The following is a 24,446-nucleotide window of genomic DNA, read 5'->3' as shown; positions in this document are numbered from 1 at the left end:
TGTTTGTTTTATTTTTTGGTGGCTGGTTGGCGGCTTCCCCGAGCGATGAAATCAGGGTGCTTTGACTCACTCCCACACACCTGGTGTCCCCCGCCTCAGGCCCAGGGTGCCTGGTAGAAGCCGGGAGGAGGAGGAGATGCCATCCAGCCATTCAGTCATCCCACAGCCACTCAGGGCCACACACACACACACACATACACTCACACAGACTACCATCTGCGTACGCACGCATGGAGCATGCGCACACACACAGATACACACACACACACACACGCACACACACGCACACACACACTCTTCCTGAATCCTATGGCTTAGGTGCCTGTGTAGCTTTGGCTGTGGTATAGTAGATGAAATCCACTCAATGAAACACATCTCATAGAGCCAGCATCACTCAAGTCAGCCAGGAGAGGACAGGAGAAGAGAAAAGAGGAGAGGAGAGGAAAGCAGAGCAGAGCAGAGGAGAGGAGAGCAGATGAGAGGAGAGGAAAGGAGAAGAGAAGAGAAGAGAAGAGAAGAGAAGAGAAGAGGAGAGGAGAGGAGAGGAGAGGAGAGCAGAGCAGATGAGAGGAGAGGAGAGGAAAGGAGACTAGAGGAGATGAGAGGAAAGAAGAGGAGAGGAAAGGAGAAGAGAGGAGAAGTGCGGTAATGAGACTAGAGGAGACGAGAGTAGAGGACTGGCTGGCTGTCTGGCAGGCTGACTGGCACCACACCTCCCACATGTTCACACATTCTGCCATGTGTGGGGTACCCTGCACCAAATGTTCCACTCCTCTCCTTTTCTCTTCTCTTCTCGTTCTTAGTTCTCTTCTCTCATGCATCTCTCTTCTTCCCTCCACTGCCTTCTCTTCTCTTCATCTCTACTTTGCTTTCTTTTGCTCTTCCTCGCCTCTTTTCATGTCAGCCAGAAAGTCAGCCATCTGCTTTGCAGGTTAAAATGCAATCTCTTGCATGGCTTATCTGCACTCTATCAACATAGCTAAAATATGTAGAAGCGCATAAGATCAACCTGAATTAAATCAATTATTCAGCAGGGCATATAAACAAAGGCTCAGAATATCCTATTTTGGGCACTTTTTAGGTTGTGTAGATTGCCTTTGGCTGGAAAAGGTTATCTGGGTAGAGTGTGTGTGTGTGTGTGTGTGTGTGTGTGTGTGTGTGTGTGTGTGTGTGTGTGTGTGTGTGTGTGTGTGTGTGTGTGTGTGTGTGTGTGTGTGTGTGCATTTATATAAAGGTTCATGAGACCTTCATTCTCCTGTTATTCTCCCCTAAAGCTCATCTCGGTGGGGGGGAGCCGGGGCCTAACAGCGCCCCCCTCTTCTTCCAGCACCTTGCCTCCCTCGCCTTTGCCGGATCACCAGGGGTAGTGACAGAGGAACCTTGTTGCCATGGCGCTGGCTGGTGGATGATGAAGAGTAATCTTGCTTTGTGGCCCGGTCCAGGCCCCTAATGTCTCGCTTGTTAAGCCTTGCATCTCTTCCCTGTCTCCGCTTTCCCTCCCCCCTCTTTCATTTCTCTCGCTCGTCTCCTGGTGTCTTTCTCTCTCATTCTCTTTGCTTATCTTTCTCTCTCTACCTCGACTTTCCTTCCCTTTTTTCTCCCCCTCAATCTCTCATCTTCTCTTGTCGTGCTCTTCCTCTCTCTCTCTTCCCCTCTCTCTCTCTCTCTCTCTCTCTCTCTCTCTCTCTCATTCTCATCTTTCTCTCATTCCTCCATCTGTCAGTGGGCCTACCTCCCTCTGTTTCAACAGTCTCAGAGGTTTGGGCGTCGTTTGACAGTCCACTGAAGCTGCCAGTTCAACAGTTTGGGGCGACTCATAAAAATTAAACAGGCAAAAAAAGGAAAGTTGCCTGTTTTAATGGTGTAATAAAGCATACTGTAATCCAGACCCCAAAACTCACTGTCCCTTTTTTCTGTTTTTAATGAAGCATAACATTTTTAATTAAATCTTAAAAGGCTGTTGATATAAAGGTACAAAAGTTGAATCCACCCCTCTGTCATTCCAGATGACAGAGCCCAGTTCTTGTTCAAAGACTAAAAGAAAGGATTGGGGAAGAGAGACAGAGATGGAGAGAGGGAGAAGAATGGGGAGGCAATAGAAGGAAGAGAGAAGGAGAGACAACATGTTTGTCTCAACTCATTACAGGAGAATATTTTTCTTATTCTCCAGCGGGCTTTGGAACATGTTTGATTTCCTCCGCCATCTGTCAATCCATCCATCCGTTCATCCATCTAGTGCAACCTTCCATCTTTTCCCACACACATTTACATCCTTAATCTCTGCATCATCCTCCTCTTGGGTTTTTATATACTGTAAACTGAGAAATGCAGAGACAGATCCTATGTCACGACACATCATCTGAAGTTATATACAGGACTGAAGTTACTGTATTTGTATCTGTTTTAATGACATTTGTATGTGTGTTTGTTCATTTGTTTAGTTACATGGACATGGGTTTGGCATTCATACACAGATTGAGGTGTTGCAGATACAGTTGTCTGCTGGCTTTTTTTCTACAGACTCGAAGTGGGTCAGTGTGTGTGTGTGTGTGTGTGTGTGTGTGTGTGTGTGTATGGCAGTGTGTGTAAGCACCGGTATGTCACCTGTGCATGTGTGCTTCTCTTGAAGGCGTCAGGTTTGTGTGCTGCTGTTTCTCTGCTGGCCTGCTGGAGGCCCAACTGCTGGAAGCTGTTAGCCAGATCGATATGAAAGCTTGGGAAAGTCTGGTGCAGTTCAAAGCCGTACTGCCCGCCTGACAAGTCTTTCTCTCTCTCTTTCTCCTCCCTCAATCTCAGTCTCTCGGTCTGTACTCTGCTTCGCAGTTTGCAAAATTGCCTCTATCTATCCGCCTCAGACACTACACATCAAGTCTGACTGCACTATTTGGACTCTGCACCCAGTCTTCATTTACCATTGTGTGACATTTCAACAAGACTTCAAATAATCATAGAGCTGATCATGACAAATGGAACTCAAAGGGGCTGAAATCACTGTGGCACTTTTAACAAAATGAGTCAAGGCTTTAAAAAGCAGCCCAGTTTCTCTTGAATTGATTGACTTTGTGCTGTGGTGGCACCAGGTGTCATGAGGTGCCTTTGAAGCGGCTCGCTTACGCCCAAGCATTTATCAGAGTTAGCATTTACGCAGGAGGATTATCACCGTCTCTCTCGTGCTCCTCTAGACTCGCTCTGTTTAATTTTTTTTGTTCAATGTTCTTTTTCTCTCTTCCCTTAAATTTGATGAAATGCTCTTTGGTGAATTTCTTGTGCTTGGATGATATGATATCAGCCGTAATAATCGCTGTCCTCGTCGGGTTCTCACATTTGCATTAGAGAGAAACCTAAAATGGATGTACTAAGTGCAAAGCTATCACTTGCAGATCAATGCGGAACGCCTGAAAAATTCAACCCCGGCAGACAATCTCCAAGTGCAGTTTAAGAGTCTGTCTGTGTGTGAATCCTGAATCGAAATAGATGCAGTAGCCATATAAAGAATAGGTGCATATGTATATAGAATAGATGTATACATTTAATAGATGCAGGAGCCATTTATAGAATATGCATACACATATTTTGTTACACTTGTTAATTTTAACCATTACTGACATCTCTTCTCTTTCTCTCTCGCCCATCCCCCCCCCCCCCCCTCTTTTTCTCGGTCTCTTCTCAGCCTGCCCCCCAGGGACATTTAAATCGAGTCAGGGGGAGGGACTGTGCCTGCAGTGTCCCCCCAACAGCAGGTCCACCTCGGAGGCTGCCACCATCTGCGTGTGCAGGAATGGCTACTACCGCGGAGACACGGACCTGCCTGACATGCCCTGCACCAGTAAGTGCAGTTCTCACTCTTTCTTTGGAGCTCAGCCAGTAGAGCACGTTGCTATAAACTCCAAGGCCATGGTTATGGGTTTCATGGGTTTCATGGGTTAGATGCCCAAACAGCAAAACTACTAAGGAAACTGTGTAACTGTCCTATACTATAGCTTTGGATAGACCCTGTGATAAGTAAATGCACATGAAATATCCCATTGTCTTTGTGGATATGTGATATGGGACCTGATATGGGTTTGGGCTACAACTCTTCAAACTCAGGCCACTGTCTGTGGCCTACCCTGTGCCGTTAAAAATACCACTTATTTCCAGAATATCTGTCTTATAACCAATTAGCCCTTGGAAACGAAATGCCATTTTCATTTTTCTATGCTTAGTTTGACATCGAAAAAAAAAATCAAATGCAAAATGTCTGGTGGGGGGGTACCTATCCAGTTGAAGACGGCTTTAAGTAGGTTAGGAATGTAAAATGAAATGGAGAAAGTTGGAAATGAAAGTGCAGTCCTCCATGCCACGACCCCCCCCCCCCCCCCCCCCCCATCATTACCACACCATAAGAATTAGGTCAGATTTCCAATTCGCCTTCTTGACTAGGATTCAAACCCAAAGGAAAATGCTGCCATTTGCAAATCTTTTGTTGGCTCCATCCTGCAGTGACTGAGTATTACTCGTCTCTCCCTGGAGAGCCACGTTCTCCAGCGAATAACAGGAGAGGGATGGAGAGAGAGAGAGAGACAGACGGAGAGAGAGAGTGTGTGTGTGTGTGTGTGTGTGTGTGTGTGTGTGTGTGTGTGTGTGTGTGTGTGTGTGTGTGTCTGACACAAGGTGCACTCCTGCTGCGAAAGCAAAGCACACACACCTGTTCATTTATTTCAAGTCACACACATATAAAGCAGCCAAGGCTGTTTTGGCTCAGTGGACTAGTGAAGTGACGTTTCTCTCTCTGTCTCTCTCTCTCTCTCTCTCTGGCGCTTATCGCCCACTCCCGGCTCCTGTTAGTCCTCCCTCCACAGGCTCACGCACCCAAGGGGATTGCAAAGATGTAGCGGCGCTATGTAGGTCAGCAGGATAAGATCTACGCACATACCGTAAAAAGAAAGTGTTCTGGTTCTTTTTTTCTGCTTCTCTGTGTTTTCTCTCACTCTCTCTCATTCATGAAAAGAGATCAAGACTGGCACACATAGCACAGTGGCTGTGGATTGTTCTGAGCAAATTCAAAGGTCAACCTGGCCAGGTTCAGAGGTCAGACTGACTAGAAAAAACAAGCCACAAAGAGCCCATGATTACATAACCGTATATAGTAATGATGGTTTTAGGTGACTCCAAAGACTTCTAGTCCTGGGCTACATTTTCCTGAAGCTTCTTTTGTGCCACTGACTTCCTGAAATGACAAGAATGCCATTTTGAATGTGCTCACTTGTCAACGCCAGGGTTTTGGAACATCGACGCACTAGAGGAGGCACAGGCCATGAGAACAACACAAAACCAGCTCTGTGAGCAGAGGAACCTAGAAGGTTCTGTCTTTAGTGGACGGCCAGATAACTCTGACTTCTCAACCACACTGGCAGTCCGATATCAAGAGCACCTGCACTGGGGTGTGCGGTCCCCTGGAGGTATCTCCTCTCCATCCTCCTCTTTGTGGAGTAGCATGTACTGTCAGTGCACTGTCTGTACGGACCGCAGGGGAGTGTTAACTCTCCTGTACTCTCCCCACCCCTGCAGTCTCCGTGTGTCTTGGCCATGGGTTTCAGCCGGTGGCTCAGGGTCTTCAAAGAGGCAGGAGAGGTGAGAGGGGAAACAGCAGACAGCTGCATCGGAGGATTGGAGGAATTTCGAGGAGCTAGAGGTGCAGGAGGAGGAGGAGGAGGAGGACGACGAAAGAGGAAGAAGGGGGAAGCCTGTGAGCTTGCAGGTCTATGAAAGCGTCGCAAAGTACGGTGCATCACCCATGAAACGGAAAATTCGAAAAGCCGTTACACGATGGCGCATATGTTTTCCGCCTGTCTCTCTCTCCCAAGCTATCGCTCACTATCAAAGAGCAGCTGTTGCTTGGGTGCTTGTTGGTTAATGATAATTTGATCAATTATTCATTGTGCGAGCAGAACACATTTGAGGATTAGCACATTACACCAGTTTCCCAATCTCACTGTGCAAGTCTGTTTGAAGGAGGCGTCTTTGCTCTTATTTTATTTACCACCCTATTGACACGGGTGCAAATTAAAAATCATGTTGTTACGAAAACATCAAGCTCATTTTGGGCTTCATTGCTTATTAATGGCATTTGACATCAAGACTGATGTGCTGCCCTAGAAAGTTTACTCTGTTCGGGAGGCTTTTCTGGGATTCCCTTCTTCACGCAGCCAACTGCGCCCGTTGATCACATTCATTCGTCTTCTCTCGTTAAGTGTTGATTTTTTGTTGTTAAGCTTGCATGCTACACTCAGCGCTGCTGACGCCTCAACTGCTCTCTCGCTGCCTTTCCTTTATCTTTGCGTTTCCCCACCCAGAACAGCTGCATCGAGCACGCATGCCCCCCTGCCTCCCTGCCTGCCCCACACAGCACCGCAGCGCACAGCACCACACCACACCACACAGCCCAGCCCGGCCCAGCCCAGCTCAGACAGGCCCCAGCTCAGCCTGAGGCCCCAGCAGCCACAGCAGGAGCAGCAGGAGTGGAGGATAAAAGGGCTGTGTAGAAATCTGCCTGATTAGGAGGGTGATGGATTGGTGAGCTCCTGCTTGTGTCAGCGGGGCACCGGAGCGATCCATTCCCTGCTCCCACCGCTGCTGCCGCTGCTGCTGCTGCTGCCGCCGTGCCTCAGAAAACGTCCATCTTTCACTTCCTGCACCCCCAACATCCCGCTGACTTCCCCCTGAGGGTGCTCTCGACTCCCAGCAAGAAGCCCCAGCTCCAGCGCCCCCTCAGTGCGCCACCGGGGGAATGGATGGTGCCTCTGGGACTGGCCTAGTCCGAGCCAACCCAACTGAGCCGAACCCAACCGAAACCGCAGTGGATCCCACCCATCCCTACTCCTCCACCTACCCCACACCCGGGCCCATTGAAACAGCTATAGACTGAACCCACCCCACTCCCGGGCCCATTGAAACAGCTATAGACTGAACCCACCCCACTCCCGGGCCCATTGAAACAGCTATAGACTGAACCCACCCCACTCCCGGGCCCATAGAAACAGCTATAGACTGAACCCACCCCACTCCCGGGCCCATTGAAACAGCTATAGACTGAACCCACCCCACTCCCGGGCCCATTGAAACAGCTATAGACTGAACCCACCCCACTCCCGGGCCCATTGAAACAGCTATAGACTGAACCCACCCCACTGTCAGGCCCATGGAAACAGCTATAGACTGAACCCACCCCACTGTCAGGCCCATGGAAACAGCTATAGACTGACAGGCAGGCCATTAATTGGTGGGAGTCAGGCAGCGGAGAGCGCAGATGATTAATCCACTGGGGGAGATGCAGAGATGCATCCTGAGGCACAACCACAGACGCCAGCTCTTCCCATTCCTCATTTTATTTTCACCACTTTCACTAAACTCTACTTAACTTACTCGGCCTGTCTTGTCTTCCACTCTTTCTCTTTCACCCTCTCATCTCTTGCACACTCTGCTCTCCTTCTCTCTTTTTCCGTCTCTCTCTCTCTCTCTCTCTCTCTCTCTCTCTCTCTGAAACCCTCTTATTTTCCTGAGCTTGTGTGAGAGGGGAGGAGAGGCTGACAGGGCTGTTCAGTGGCTCGGAGCGGGACTCGTTAATGCAGCTCACCCAGGCACAACAGCACACCTCAGTGTTGCTGAAAACACCCCTCTGCAGCAGCACACAGAGGGCTGAGGGGGGGGGGGCTCCTCGTGTTCAGCACTTAGCCTTGGCAGCTTCTCTCTCTGCGCCTTGGCAATAAGGCACGGGGAACGCATCCTTTTCCCCCATGAAGACATCCATGTCCCTCATGTCCCCTGTGTCATGTCCCCCTGCGACAACATCAGACAGGAACTGATCCCCCCATCGCCCCACCACACGCCCACACCCCCCAGACAGACAGCTCTGTGTTTCTCTGCAGACTGATTAATCTGTGTCTCCTGAATGGAGCGCTCAGCTGTATTCTTTGGGGTCCTGTGGCTACGTATCTGAAAGCCCTGCCGAGCTCCGCTCCCCTCTGCTCCACTGGCCAGTGCTGACCGGGCTGCCTCTCTCCCCCTGTCTCTTTCTCTCTCTCTCTCTCTCTCTCTCTCTATGTGTGGGGAGTGCCTTGTGGGGTCTCAGCACCTCCAAGCAGCGGCCTGAGAGGACAATTTTGTCAGTAATTCAGTAGTAAACAAACCCTAAGCCAGTGTAATTGCCTTGCCTGGTCTAATCCCCCAACCTGCACCGGCTGGCGGCTGAGTGATTGCGCCCTGTGCTTAAGCTCTGTGCACCCCCCTGCAATGTTCACACACAGACACACACACACACAAACACACACACACACACACACACACACACCCACACACACACACACACACAAACACACATCCACAAACATACATGCACACACAAACACACACACACTGACTGCACCCCCAGCACATCGCTGCCTCCCCTCTTGTCACTTCTACTGGACACACAGTCCCTCTTCCTCTGCCACGGAGCCTGAGGAGAACCTGTGAATGTGTGCGACTCCACTCCCATCACTCCTGCCTCCCCAGCCACCTTAGACAGAGAGCCGCATCGCCCAGCCGCTCGTATCTGTGCCCACCGCAACAATCACACCAATGCAGCTTACCTCTGCCCAGCCGCTCGAATCTGTACCCACCGCAACAATCACACCAATGCAGCTTACCTCTGCCCAGCCGCTCGAATCTGTGCCCACCGCAACAATCACACCAATGCAGCTTAGCTCCACTGGCTACACCTCACCATCCTCTAACTTTACCTCCTTGGACAGGAGTCGAAATTCCCTTTTATATGTGTTCAGGGGCAGAAGCTGTTGACTAAACATGGACACATATGAGTCCAGCAGATAGTGGATGTGGATGTGTTGGTTTATGTAACCAACACTTTTTGTTATGTTCCTCTGCCCTTGGGGGTGTCACAGCATTTGTTTTGGCTACCCCTGCTGGTGGCTTGCATCATCTAGGTTTCTGTTTCTATACTTCAGGCAGATGGGTTTCACCTGTGCAGTGTTGCTCACCTGAGGCTCGTCTGCTCTCCCGTTATAAACTGAGCTCAGCCTGGCTTGAAAGGGTAGAGTGGTTTCTCTAGTGGCAACTACACCGTAGAGTCAGGCTGCGCTGGTTTAACCTGTTTTGGTGTTTACAATTTATGTTATAAACCCCCCTAGATTTTTGATCTGAACTTCATCTCTGTTCCCGTTCTGTCGTGGCTTGTGTGCCTGGCCGTAACAGGTTCTCATCAGGGATAAAAGCAACTGTTGTTTGATGGCACCGCTACAAAAAAAAAGAACGAGCATGGTGAAAACAGAGTCTTTCATGCAAATGCATCTCTGTCAATTTGGCCTGGTTTGTTTCCTCTTGTTTCTCGGGGAAGCCATTAAGGCGGAGTGGAGTGGTATAAGCGCTCCAGCTAACCAGTGCCCATGAGGCCCGTGTTAGCGCCTCTTAAATAAACTCCCTCTCTGTCAGGCTCCCTCTCTCTCGATCATTCCCTTTTTCTCTATATATCTCTTTCTCTCTCCAACCCCCCCTGCTCTCACTGTGTCTCTCGTTCTTGTCTGCGATGCGTATCAGAGCTGCTGTGAACCTCTCCCCAGTGGCCTGTTTTACATCAGCGAAACAAACAAGAGTGAAGGAGAGTGAGTAACGGCATGGGACACAGCAGCAGGGACCGACAGCGTAAACAATGTTCTGCCGTGTTTATTTAGGGGGGGGGGGGGGAGGTGTCATGAGTGCATCTTCTTATCGAAGGGGTGCAGAGGGGAGGCCGGGGACCGACTGAGTTGGCACACTGCCAGGTTTCGGGAGCGGTCGGTCGAGTTTGTGTCGCCCGCTGCTTTATAGCCCGCACTAAATCCACCTGCAGCTCTTGGTGCTCAGCGCTTCATCAGGCGGCTGTCAGTGGTATAAAAGATCACGCTCTCACTCTCACTCTCACTCTTATGCAGCCAGGAGAGGACGATTGCACCCCTTGGGGAGGATGGCATGAGGCACCGGCTCAGAAACATCCACTGGATTTGCCTGTAGTCTCAGCGATAACCCCCATGGATGCACACACACACACACACACACACATTCATGTTTGGCCGTGACATGAAACACAGGCTGTGAAACATCCATAACATTTGTTTCCTAGTCTTAGGGAAAACCCCTATGCATATGCCACAGGGAACATGCCAGACACACACACACACACGCTAGTACATTTGACTGTTGCATGTGGCACAGGGAACATGGCAGACACACATACACACACTAGCACATCTGACTGTGGCAACAGTCTCACGCTCATATCTGCGAGAAGGGAACATGGAGCTCTGTGGCTACGGACTAGAAGACACCACAATATGGCGTCAATGATGATGTCTTTGTATAATTAACACTGGAAACATGTAAGAAAAATCAATGGCGACTCAGGCCACTAAATGGATGCCAATGGAAGGGTGGTAAGTAATGCACTCGACAAATGAAATCCCATGGCAAATTAAAACAGCCAAGGGCAGCCGTAATAGCCTGCAAATCACCCGTTAAGTGGCAGTCACATCTGATTTCTCCAGCCTGCTTCCACACAAAAGGGTCTGCATTTGGGGAGGGAGGGTGGCTGCACAACAGGCCAAGCCGAGTGCTTTCGCTTTCTGGGCTAAGAATGAGTGATGTGTGTGTGTGTGTGTGTGTGTGTGTGTGTGTGTGTGTGTGTGAGTGAGTGTGAGTTTTTGTAGTGCATTTTAAATTAATTGAATTTGCATTTCCCAAAAAAATGACATTTATACTCAGTGTAATGACACTGCCTAACAGGAGACAATGCGACATCTCTTCACAAAGAAATGCGCCAGTTCAGAGGGATCACTGAGAAAAGAAATGTCTGCTAGTGTATTTGTTCAGGTTTTTATTGAATCTGATCATATACACTCCTCAAAAAAGTTTTGAAATGTTATTCCAGTTGATTATTCCTCCCCTTTAATTAGGGTGGGAATCGCTTGGCACCTCACGATTCCATTCCATTCCGATTCAGAGGTCAACGATTCGATTCTAAACCGATTATCGATTCTAAACCGATTATCGATTATCAATTATAAACCGATAAAACGATTATCGATGTATTTTGACTTTTAAAACATTCGAGTTTGCTACTCAGAGTCTACTCAGAGTCTTCCTACTTTGTGTTGGATAATTAAAGAAAGAAAAAGCTTTTCCTTGTCACAATTTTGACTTTCTATGAACAATGCAATAATCGATGCAGCTTGCATTTCAACATAAATTTAATTTATTTTATTTCATTTTTTTTTATTACAAAATGGATTATGAACTTTTCTGAAGCGAGACAGAATCGTTTTAGAGAGAATCGAGAAAAATCGAATAATCGATTTTTTTCCCCCACCCCCTACCTTTAACACTCTAAGGTCCAAGGCCTTTTAGACTTTTCTAAGTTGTCTGACATGCCTTGATGTTTTTGTACATTTTGCTTAACTTAAAACATTGATGCACAAATGGAATATATGATTCTATTCTAGACGACCTCAGCAATAATATCATGTAAGTAAAAGGAATGTAGTAAAAAAAAGTTTAATTTAAATCAAATGTAAACATACCCTTGGAAAATCCTTGTTTCAGAGGTGCTCAGACTTTGTACATAAACACATTGTAAAGGTTTATTCACAAGACTTTTTATTTCTGAGCCTTGTAAACATAGGTGTTGGCTAAACACATGTTAGTTTGGCATTCAGAAAGTATGTCTTGTTTCACTACCACATATTTATAATTTCAGAGTGTCCTGTACCATTCCTAAATCTGTGCCCCTACAAATGCATATTGATGAGTTGGTGTGAACAAACCTGTGACACCTCTCGCAAAGACAAAGGCCATATCCTAATGGCCCTAGAATGTCTTTGTGGCCCAAACCCCCCGGAGTGAATCTTGCCACATCATGACCCAATGGAGATCACTGAATCACCATCTCCTTATCATATGAATAGCTGTCATTTGCTAATGGGTGGGTCCTTAGCAGCAGAAACCCCACTCAGATACTAGAAAGTGCAACACATCAGTTCTATGCCCCTGACTTATTTATTTAAAAATTTTGAACTGTATATATTATAAAAGAAAAGGGTTCAATGTTTCCGTGGTTGTTCTTTTTATGTCTCTAAGACGAAAACTCGCGGAGCTTTACATTTTTTTTGACAAAAAAATAAAAATATCCCGTACGAGGGATATAGACCTTAGACAGTTAATAATACCAATTGATATTGTGTTCCATATCCTTGGAAAGCCTGATTACTCACCTTTACAACGAGGTACATCTTGTAATGATCATGTATTCGTGGAATGAGCAACACAGCTAACCGTGTGGGTAGCGGCCCAATTTTTTTGGCCAAAATTCCCTGCAATATTCTTCTGTTCGTATTCACTCTCTTTTTGAGCTTCAAGTGCTGACAGGTGTATGCCAGTATGCCAGGTGTGTTACTGGCACCTGATTGGCACCTAATTGACAGCACTTGTGTGCATGGGTCCTACAACTTTGTTGAGTTTGTGTGTGCTCCAAGCATAAACATGCCACTTTCGTCCCTTCAGGATAAGGCTCGTGCAATAGGGCAACGTGAAGCTGGGGTTCCGGTACGCAGAGTGGCAGCATTATTTGGTGTCAGCCCATTTTTCCAAACTTAGGACCAAGTTCCTTGAGACTCGTGAAGTCAAAGACAGACCGCGAAGTGGCCGTCTCAGGAAGACAACATCCCAAGAAGACCGGTTCTTCACCTTTGCTTCACTGAGGAACCATAGGCTTTCTTCCAGAGATTTAAGGGCAAGATGGAGCTGGAGCCAGTGGCGATATCATATCTCCAGAATCTGGGACCTAACTCCGTCCTCCAGGATGACCTCACTACCCCCCACAGAGGCAGGATCATCACAGAGTACCTCCAGAATTTGGGAGTGGAGAGGATGGAATGGCCTGCCGTGAGTCCAAACTTCAACACAATTGAATTATTGTGGGATCAGCTTGGGCATGCTGTATGTGCCAGAGTGACCAAGGCTACCATTTTGTCTGACTTGCGACAAATCCTGGTTGAGGAATGGGATGCCATCCCACAGCAGTGTGTGACCAGGCTGTTGACCAGCATGAGGAAGAGATGCCAAGCTGTTGTGGCTGCGTATGGATCTTCCGCACGCTACTGAGGTCCCTGACAGTGTAAAATGAGTAAAGTGTATAAATGGCCAATGTTTGGTGTTGTTTTTTCCTTATTACTGTGGGAGACTGCAATCATCCAATCCACCAAGGAACTCAAAACGAGAGTGAATACCAACAGGAGATTGCAGGGGATTTTGGCGCATTTTTTTGTGGGTCGCTACCCACACGGTTAGCTCTGTTGCTTATTCCCCAAATCCATGATCCTTACAAGATGTACCTCCTTTTTTTGAGAAGTTTTATATCTCATTCATTTTGTAAATTGTGTGTGTGTGTGTTGGTGTGTTTGCAGGTGTACATAAGTATGGTCATCTTACTAATTTTAGTGAACATTAGTCCGTGTGTGTGTGTGTGTGTGTATGTGTGTGTGTGTGTACTACCTCTGTTGAAGAGACTCCCATTGGGTGCTGGTCTTCAGAGAGCCCTGGAAGTGTGTCAGAGCTCACTGCTCCAACGTGCAGCCCTCTCTTCCGGTCTCATTCTTGAGATACCATCACACTCCTTTGGCCTACTTCTGTACACACCTACTTTAGACACAAAACCCCTTTCTCTCTCTGTGTGTGTGTGTGTATGTGTGTGTGTGTGTGTGTGTGTGTGTGTGAGAGTTTGTGTGTGTGTGTGCGTGTGTGTGAGTGTGTGTGTGTGTGTGTGTGTGTGTGTAAAGAGCTTGACAGTAAAAGAGTAAAGGACTTACCTCCCTCTCCTGTCTCTACCTGTTTTTACTTTCCATTTTTCCCACCTCAAGATACACTTAAACAGACATGCTGACACAACCTTTCTTCTTTTCATACTTCTCTGAGGTCTAAATGGAGACAAGTGACAGTTCATAGAAGAGCAGAAAGCAAAGTGTGTGTGTGTGTGTATGTGGGCACACACGCATAGATGCCATATGTATTTGTGTAGAAATGAATGTGTGCTTTTTCATTTGTCTTATTTGTTTAGACAGCATTGATTGCTGTGACTACGCTTTTTCCACAGAATTGAATTATTCTGCCTCATCACTCTGATGTTAGGAGCCATTTTGCTGAATTGCCTCCAAGATCATGTTATGAAAGAAACAATATGAGACAAAAAGTGGCCAGAATGATCTACTGTGATACTGCCTCCACTCTTATACCCACCTTCTTTCTTTCTCTTTATGACTCGGTGTCTTTCTCTCTCTTTTTCTCTCTCGTAATATGAAGTTGGGCGTTAGGTGTTTATTTCCTATCTGTCATGGCCCTTTCATCATTCCTGACCCTCTCCAGCCCTTCCCTGTCCAGGTGCCTCGTCCCATTCCACCCCATTCCTTCTCTCGGGCGCTGTCCCGCACTGACCCACACTGCCCCTGGGATCTGGCGTGATTAATTGTACCCCGATTGAACCGAACAGCTCACTCCCCTGCTCCGCAGCAGAACTCCCACCCAACTCACCAGTGTGTGTGTGTGTGTGTGTGTCTGTGTGTGTGTGTGTGTGTGTGTTTGTGCTGCGTCAGCGTGGGGCCCCCTCAGGGCCCTAGTGGGTTGCCACCGCCGGAAGTCCTGGCTTATCTGGGGAAGTTGTTTCATTATCTAAGTAGTGGAGAGAGAAAAGAGAGACGGAGACAGGAGGAGGAGGAGGGAAACCAGAGGGAAACGAAGAAGAAAGAAACAATAACACTTCTCAGAGCCCAAAGAGGAAACTGGGAGAGGAAGCCTTGGAAATGAACTTGGATAAAGCCAAGTGTTTTTATTAGCTTGCGTCTGCCGATGAAAAGGCTTTCATCGCTTATAGAACGTGGGCTGGCACGCGAGTACTGACAGGCAGGCAGAGGCAGCTACTCTATATGGTAATTATAGACTATTACTGCAAGCCCAAGCCAGCCGGGGCACAGCACAGCACAGCACAGCACTGGGAAACTGGGTGCCCCATTGTATCAGGGCAAGCCAGGGATGCTATTGCTGGGGCTGCTAGAAACTCCAACGTGAAATGAATACCCAGAAAACTAGTTTAGATTGTGAAGATATAATTTTTTTTCAGAACAGTGGCCCAGAATTGTGCTTTCTATAAATGAGATGTGTTATGACGGGATATGCACCATCACATTCAAATATGAACCAGGAACTATGACATTTGTTGTCTGTAGTCTAATTGGTCAACCAATCCAGATATCCCAGATCAGGACCCTCAAACCCTTTATCTTTGTGGTCATTTTCTGATGAACGAATCAGAAGAAGACATTCCTTGCTCCTTCATGTTCATAAGACCATGGCCTTGGCAATCAGAGAGCACGAAACATGTACCTGGCTTATCCTGTATGGTACTGTGTGTTGCAGTGGATTTTTACACGTGACAGCATTACTGTCTAAAAACATAAATCTGTGTTATTGTTGTTTTGTATTTAGTTGAGAGGTAGTTTTGGCTACGCTGGTCTCAAATGCATAGGAAATCCCACAGTGCTTCTTGCATTAGTCTAGCCGTATACAGTGGAGGTCAAGTAGCACCTTTGTCTCACCTTTTCCCTCCCCCTCTGACTTGCATCCACAGGTGTCCCCTCGGCACCGCGCAACGTCATCTCCATCGTCAACGAGACGTCGGTGATCCTGGAGTGGCACCCGCCACGCGAGACAGGCGGTCGCGACGACGTGGTCTACAACATTGTGTGCAAGAAATGCCGCGCCGACCGGCAGACACACTGCTCGCACTGCGACGACAACGTGGATTTTGTGCCGCGGCAGGTGGGCCTGACGGAGAACCGCGCCTTCATCAGCAACCTGCTGGCCCACACACTCTACACTTTTGAGATCCAGGCCGTCAACGGAGTTAGCAACAAGAGTCCCTACCCGGCCCAGCACGTGGCCATTGACATCACTACTAACCAGGCCGGTAAGAGCAGCTTCAGCAGAGACGCTCATTTTTCAAACCGAAAGTGTTGTTGTAAAGGGCCATAAGGGGCTCTAAAGAGAGACTCCTCAAACTGATAGTTGTCTGCAAACCTGCATTGTTGCCAGAAATGAGAAAAATAACAGCTAATTACATATGCAGTCTTTAAAAAAGTGACTGCTGAAGGAGCGAAGTGAGGCTCCAGACTATGTCGAATGATTATCTTTTCTAATGCAAAGTTAACAGCCCTGTTTCAATTCCTTTTTTTACAGCCCTTTCAAAGGACTTAATAGCAGATATTTTCAAATGTTTTCTTCATTGTGATAGCTCATTTTACAGCTAAAAATTGTCTAAAAGAAAGAAAAAAGGAAACTCGACGCAAAACTTTTTCCCAACGGGCAAATAACATCTGTGATGCATCTTCACCAGATATTTAAATTGGTCACTTCTTGAGCTTCAGCTTGCTCTATTGTGCTGCGTTGTCTGTTGTTGTATCATTAAGGGTTGTTCCGCTGGAGAATGTTTCCCGGACAAAAGCAGCAAGCCTAGGACTAGTGCAGCACTTTCGCCTGCATTGTTACAGAGGATGCTTATCTGTAATAAGGACTCTCAATGTGCCCACTCTGCTTTTGAAAAGTAAACAGAATGGCACCACCACCGTTTATTTATTTATTTATTGTACAACAACTGGACACGCCAGCGGCTTAACGACAGTACCAGTTGCTAGGCATGGGGTTTAGCTATTATAATGCACCATTCTCTCTCATGTGCCCGCTTGCTGTTCCCAGGATCAAAGCAAAGGCTTGTGGGTAATTCAGCATGCTGGAAATGTCCCCACCTCAGACATGACCTGGCCCAGAGTTTCTCCGCTCTGCACTGGTTCAGGCTAGATCTGGGCCGGATCTGGCCCGTGTGCAATTCCCTGAGCGAGCCTCTCTGTGGGGCGCTGCCCTGAAAAATACATAGTGTGTTATGACCACTGGCCCTGCATGCATGTTTGTCTGGCCCATTTGAATTCCCTTTGTAGTTTTGTTTACATGTGGCAGACCCTTTGATAGCATCCCTAAAAAAATCCCTGGCTTCCAATTTATTCCACTCTGCAAGTGAACATTCGATAAGTTCTGACTTTTCAAACTCCACCAGAGTAAATCTTGCACACCACACCACAAAGTACAGATACGGTATTTATTTTGGCGTCTTTTCTGCTTAGATGTGTTCTGCTGTCTGTGGGGCTAGCACAAGGCCATTGCTCTTTGTGATTTTTTTTCTCAGAGATGAAAAAAGCAAAAGCCCCGGCTCTGCCTCTCCCCCCATCTCTCTCTCTCTCCTCTCTCTCTCTCTCTCTCTCTCTCCTCTCTCTCGCTCTTTCTCTCTTTCTCTCTTTCTCTCGATCTGTCTCCTTTTCAGCTGGAGCAGTCAATAGCTGTGAAAGTACACACAGCAGAAAATAACAGATAAGGGAGAAAAAAACTCATCTAATTGCTACTCTAAAGGACATTGCTGGATAGTGTGTCTAAGGCCCAGTGGGCATCCATTTACCAAGCAGACATTGGCGGGGATGCAGATTTTGTCATTATTACAGAGAAAAGCCAGTGGGGCCAGCGCTGGTGGAAAAAAAAAGCCTCAGGAATGTGTACACACAGAGTCTGGTGTTAGCCTCCACTCCCTTGTAATAGTTCTGAAGAGAACAAGGACCTTGTACACCACGTCACTGCGTCTGTGTGTGTGTGTGTGGCCTTTGTCTCGACCTCTAATTTCCTCTGAACTTGGGTGCAACAAGATGGAATTTGGAATTCAATTCTGTGGATTTGTAGTATGTTCTAGAACTTTGTCTCCCCCACAGTATTTTGTCATGCTCGAGGAGAGATGGGCGGCTCTCCGTACATATCACCAACCACAGAGCTGTTTCCTAGAGAGAGAGAGAGAGAGAGAGAGAGAGAGAGAGATAGAAAGAACTTTTGTCGAGGGAATCTCTAACTTTAGTTCTGGCTATGTGGACATTTTAAATTAGTTCTCTTCCTTTTGGCATGTGGGAGCCTATGGGGGCCCTTGCTGGGGCTTGTGTGTGTGTGTTGGGCACTTTCGTGTGTGTTGGGCACTTGCGTGTGTGTTGGACAATTGCGTGTGTGTTGGGTGCTTGTGTGTGTGTTGGGTGCTTGTGCATGTGTGTTGGATGGTTGGGAGCAGCAGAGTGTTCAGAAGCAGGAGACGGCCGAGAACCTGACAGCTCTGTTTGACAAGTGATCCCTCGGAGGCAGAAGCAGCAGAACTGCCTACAGCCCATCACAGAGGACCTCTCCTCATCAGCGACCAAAGCAGCAGCGAGTCTTGAAAAAGGGGGGGAAAACAACGCAGTTTTGTTTTGCTTTATTGCGCATTAAAATGCCCATTTGAACTGTGGGAATCAGCTCAAAGTCAGCTTAAAAGCAAAGTTACATCCTTTCAATCTGCTTTATGGCCCCTCATTCATCTTTGAGTCGAGTGTGTTTTGGCTGTACTGATCCCAAATGCATGGCCGAAAATGGCTGCAGTGCAGTTTAAATCCAGTTGCATTAGACTAAATGCAGTATGGAACCTGAATTGGCTTCCTGCATTGTGTTCTTGTTCACATTTACAAAACCTCAAGTGTTTCCAACACACTTAGACATGGAAATACACAGGCATGAGTCATTATTTTTTTTTTATTAACCTTCCTGCCATCCTTCCTTTCTTCCGCTTCAACACTGTCATCTTTGCAAGTTCTTCACACAGTGGCCAGAGGAGAGAGGCGGCAGGGAAAACGAGAGTAAATAGCTTTTGATTATCAGGCTGGGCTAATGGCCTCCACTGTCCCCAGTTTGACAAGCTAAATGGCACACTTGACAGATGGATGCCCAGGCTCTGCCGTTGTCCATTGTTAACGCTCCTCAGCCCTATAATGAGGTGCCTGCTTTTAATCTGCTCTGCCAAATGCCCGTTCCCCCCCCTTTGTGGACAGGTAATTGTGCCTCACAGGGCTAAAGATGGTGGACATGAACATAGGCTGTCCAGGGATGATGAAGAGGAGTTGAGGTCTGGGGGGGGGGGGGGCATGATTTTAGAAAGGAAAAAGCTTTAGTAATGATAGGGAAAGAAAAGAGTCCATTAGTGAAAGTCATTGATTTATACACTATATGTGCTATACTTGTGACGTGTGTGTGTGTGTGTGTGTGTGTGTGTGTGTGTGTGTGTGTGTGTGTGTGTGTATTCAGAAAGTGTGAGCTTCCATCTTCCCTTTTACTTGCCCGTAGGCTATATTGCATTGATGTTTAGATCTTGTTGAGCATGTGTGAGGAAGGCAGTGGAAATATGTGTGTGTGTGTGTGTGTGTTTTTCCTTGACAGTAGACTCTAAGCATATAAGTAGATTAATTATGCATGCCTAATCACTGACCTTTACTTCAACAAAATTGGCACAATTACCTGTTTTTGAAACGTCTCTGAGCATAACAACACATTTATCCTCTCTGTCTTTGCTTGTGTGTGGGTTTGTGTGTGTGTGTGTGTGTGTGTGTGTTTGTTTGTGTGCATGTCTAGTTGACAAGCAAGCAGCATTGTGAAACAGTCATAAGTGTGGTTGTCATGTCATGGTATAATTCATATGCTAAGGGATAAAGGCTAAAGCTTGCTAGCTCCAATGAAACAGTATCATCTTATGAGAGATGCTTAATTAATTGTTAAATCGCAATGGTGTGCAGAAAATGTATGGAGAGGTGTGTGTGTGTGTCTGTCAGAGGTCCTGACCCATGCAGTCAGAGAAGGGGACCCTGTAGATCATCCGCAGGGTCATCTGACAGGGGCCATTAAACTCCCATAGATCTGCACACCTGTTTGTGATGTGGTGGCTGATCCATGTGATGATTTGTGAGATCCTTCACGTCATGTTCTGGCAGAGGATGCCGTCTCCCCTCTAGACCTTTGCAGCCTATTCAGAGCCACAGGACCTAACCTCTCTCTCTCTCTCTGGCTCTCTCTCACCCTGGCTATCTCTCTCTCTCTGCCTCTCTCTCTCTCTCTCTCTCTCTCTGCTGAATATTACATTTCTGGGAGCCATGGCCAAATTTGTCCCTTTTCTGTGCTCATCTGAGCTGAGTGTCATGATTTAAACACACTCAGTATCTGCTTAGTCACGCCACGCCACCAAGGCTAAAATGTTAAATTCCCATCAGACGAGGCCGTGGTGTAGCCCGGACCAACGGATTTGTCGTGTATGACGGCAACTTCACTTGCTGACATCTCATGTAAAATGACTAGCAAGGCCAGTGAATCTTAGACGTGTACATTTTTGCTTGCTCCGTTTAAGGTTTTTAATTAGCATTATTAGCGTTCCTCTTGCCCACTGGTGAGGCTGCTCCTTCTCATTACAGACGTGAAACATTTATCTGAGGAGGAAGAGGTAATTCACAGAAAAGAAAATGATGCATTCTTTACTCGTTTTAAAAAATCAGAAAGATTTTGTTGGCAGCATCGACCAGTTTTCAAATCATTTCAGAATAGGATGTGCCAGATCTTAAACGCTTACTCTAATCGACATTATTTATTTCCGTGACGCCTCACAAAAAGTCAACTTCAAAAAATCTGTCTGGGAGAGCTTATCATTGGTGTGGTAATTTTGTGTTCAAATTCTACAGGGAAAAGAATATGATTCGCTTTCCAGGTATGGTTTTGCCCACATCCCTCAATATATTCAGTTTACAAGCCCTAGCCGTGTCATGCCAGTCAATCCTTCTTCATGTATACAGCATCCTGCTGGCTGGCTGTCTTCTCAAGAGGAAAAAGCCTGAGGCAGTAGCTGGCATGCATGTTGCACAGGTTCTACAAATACCTACATCTTCATCAAAACACTAAGAATTACATGAATATGGCAATAATCTGTGTTATGTCATATAATCAATCAAATTTGCAAGTGAGCAGGAAAGTCTTCTTAGAAGGAATTCATCACCATTAAGCACAGCTCAGATCTTCACATATCCGTGAGTTAACACAGTTTTGGGGTGTTGACATAATTAATAATGGAAATAGCATCCTGAACCACTAGGGAGTTCAGTGACTGCTGTCTGTCATTCGTCTGGTACATCCAAACAATGACAAAGGGGATGGCATTAGTCTTGTTTCTTAACAGATGTAGTATCACAATATGGGTAAAAAGGGAGTTTGGTTCATGTATTTTTCTGTCATAAATGTATGATTTTTGTACACAGCCTTGACTGTCCTCTTTTGTATTCTGCACAGTTGAGGGAGACTGGCAAAGCACACTAATGAAGCTAAACTAGTGGGCTGCTGGTGCTGTGGGTACCCCTGCAGAAAAAATGCACTGCATGAGAAGGATGAGATGCAGGTTTTGTCTGTTGACTTTTTAATTGGTGCAGTCCACCAGAACTGAGAGAGTAGAGAGAACTGAGATAACTGGGACCTGAGAAGGCATCACCACCTAGTGTGAACACTTTCAAAAAGTGTAGTTTCAGGAGTGAAGCTGCAGCTTTAGCAATCCATTAACCGACCCCTGACACGCCACAGTGAATCAGTTGCTCTCGGAACATTCTAGAACATCATGGAATCTTCCAGCTGGTGATGGAGAATGGAGAGAGGCTCCACCAGGATGCTTTGAGCCAGCTTCAGTGAAAGAAAAGCAGCACTCCTAGCTTCAGACACACAGGGCCCTGAGCAGTAAGAGCACTACTTCCCTCTCCGCTTGCCATTCTATTAATCTCAACACTCTCAAGCCGAGTTACCACAGGAAATGTCTTCCATTTCTCACATGTGGGAAGTTAATGCCTTCTGTATAAGTATAAGAGTCATTCATTTCGGAGTCATTCATTTTCAGAGAGGGAGCATTACAAAGGCCGTAATACAATTAGACAAGGGAGGCTTTGCTGCACACCCACATTACCCCCTGGTTTCCTGAGAAGCATGGGAAGGTGGATGCATGAGTGAGCGCAGTGAACAATGCAGCGGCTGGTGCAGTGGTGGTGGTGGTGTCCTGGGTGAAGCCAGCACTGGGCTGGGCTGGGCTGGGCTGGGCTGGGCTGGGCTGTCGGAGGGCCACTTCTCAGCTTTCGCTCAGGTGTGCTGGCAGCTGTTGCTAACTGCTGCCATACAAGGTATCAGTGTCATGCCAGCGGACACGGGCCATCCATCTCCGCCTGGCCTTTCTGTGCCGCTGTGCCACTGCTGCTCCGGGGCCCTGACTGTGCTCGCCATACCACTGGGACTGCAAATTTGTGTGTGTGTCTTTGTGTGTCTGGAGTTCAAAATGGAGGACAGCCATTGTTTGATTGTTTTTGTGTGTGTGTGTGAGTGTGTGTGTGTGTGTGTGTGTGAGTGTGAGTGTGAGTGTGAGTGTGAGTGTGAGTGTGAGTGTGAGTGTGAGTGTGTTTTTGTGTGTGTGTGTGTCTGTGTTTCTTTGTCTCTCTTTTCCACTCTCGCTATGTCTCTCTCTGTCTCTCTGTCTCTCTCTAACACAAACACAAACAAACACACACACACACACACACACACACACACACACACACACACACACACACACACACATACACACTTTTATCCACTTTCCTTGCTAGTGCATGTGTGTATGTTTTGTTTGTGCATGCATGAGTGTGGTTGTGCGAGCACGTGTTTGTCAGTGCAGTAATGTCTTTGAGAGGCCAGTGCTGCTGCTCTACAGTATAAGCGCAGGCATGCCCCAGCAGTGGCAGCCTACAGGAGCAGTGCAAACACGACCTGAAACAGCAGATAGCACCTCACAAAGCCCCCGATGACAGACACACCGGCTCACCTGCACACTGTTTGTCCACACCGGCTTGCTCACATGCCATTGGTTCACACACTGAAAGCACGCGTCACGGCTCATTTTCAACACCGGGGACGACTGTCTTTGCTTTCATCCTCAACAAACAGGTCTAAATCACGCTATTTGCACAGGAGATCTATAGGCTGACACCACCTGCCATGATCTCCCCACATCAAGAATGTTGTTATTGTTAGTTGAGGATATATTGCGTGCTTTTGCAGAAACCCATTTATCCCCTGCAATGGAGCAAATCTGTGTCATGGGTTAAAATGACAGCAAAAACAAAAAAGCATACTAGAACAAAAAAATATATATAAGATGAACAGATGTGTAAAATGATTACTCCAGGCTAGCTGGAAGGGTGCAAGAGTATCAAATATTGCTATATATGTTGGCCTTTTTTTTTCATTTCTGTGGCTTACATGGGGAGGGCTGACTTTGATTAATGGTAAGTCAGGCTTTGAATTAAAAGCCAGGGGCAGTGAGGGGCTCCAGATAAAAGTGGAGCAGAGGGTTGAGGGAACGAGGGAGGGAGAGGAGAAGGAGATGGAGAGAGTGAGAAATAGGAGGGGAGGGGAGGGGAGCAAAGAGAAGGGGTACAGTCACCAATCACTGTCGCAGCCCCAGAAGCAGCAGCAGTGGTCCCCTTTTTTTGTGTGAGTTGCTGGCTAGAGGAAGATTGCAATTAGGTTTTGAAATCCCCCCCCCCACCACCAACCCCAGACATGGCTAGGCTCAGCCACCCGACAACACCCAGGCCTCAAGGCACCCAGGTACAGGCACCAAATACAGCTAGTCTGGTGTCTGGTCCTCTGGAGCAGTCCTGAATGTCTCTGTAGTTTCAGATTGAGCTGATCCTGTCCTATGAAAAAGGATAGCATATGTTCAACATACAAAACATATATTTTTGCCGGCCGTAGGTCAGTGGCTGTTTTAGAGTAATTGTGAAGATTGAGTCCGCAGATTTATTTTAGATAACGATATTGAAAAGATAGAAAATCACACACACTCTCTCTCTCACATGCACACATACACATTTCATCAGGAAGAGCAATGCCATACACCCTCAATACTGGTAAATGGCTGCCCTCGGTAACAGAAGGCATATCTCTTGACTGCTTTGCAAATGAGCGGGGCGGACGGCTGCAGCTGCAGGGAGAAAATGCAGGAAAAGCAATTTAAAATCCTGGAGCTGTCTGTAACAATGTGGGCCTGTGGCCGGTAATTGATAATGTGGGGCAGAACTGGGCAGTGGAGCGTGAAGAAGGCCGAGAGAGGAGAGAAATGGAGGGAGAGCGAGAGAGAGAGAGAGAGAGAGAGAGAGAGAGAGAGAGAGAGAGAGAGAGAGAGAGAGAGAGAGAGAGAGAGAGGGGGGCCTCAGCAAAAGGTGAGACTGGCCTAAACTCTGTTAGCTGCCAGACAGGAAAGATAGAGGGGTGTGGTGCAGAATAAATGTGTGTGTGTGTGTGTGTGTGCGATGGCTGTGTGCAGTTAGTACTGTATGTGTGTGTGTGCATGTATGATGGTTAGGTGTGTAGTTAGTGCACGTGTGTGTGTGATGGCTATGAGTGTAGTTATTATGTATGTGTGTATGTGTATGATGGTTATTTGTGTAGGTAGT

General features: G+C 47.0%; 1 protein-coding gene across 2 annotated transcripts in view; it reads left to right on the top strand.

Moving 5' to 3' along the window:
* The window catches only part of ephb1 (EPH receptor B1), a gene marked incomplete at both ends in the record, with an annotated part of 174,960 nt that overhangs the window by 102,059 nt on the left and 48,455 nt on the right, over positions 1–24,446 (top strand). For both annotated transcript variants that reach the window (XM_080836783.1, XM_080836782.1), the window contains 2 exons: positions 3,671–3,826; positions 15,683–16,021. In XM_080836783.1, the coding sequence (XP_080692909.1) occupies positions 3,671–3,826; positions 15,683–16,021 (495 nt within the window). The remainder of the gene's footprint in view (positions 1–3,670; positions 3,827–15,682; positions 16,022–24,446) is intronic.

The sequence above is a fragment of the Sprattus sprattus genome (assembly GCF_963457725.1).
Source record: "Sprattus sprattus genome assembly, chromosome: 4".
Classification (NCBI taxonomy): Eukaryota; Metazoa; Chordata; class Actinopteri; order Clupeiformes; family Clupeidae; genus Sprattus; species Sprattus sprattus.
This window is presented reverse-complemented; position numbering and strand designations above follow the sequence as displayed.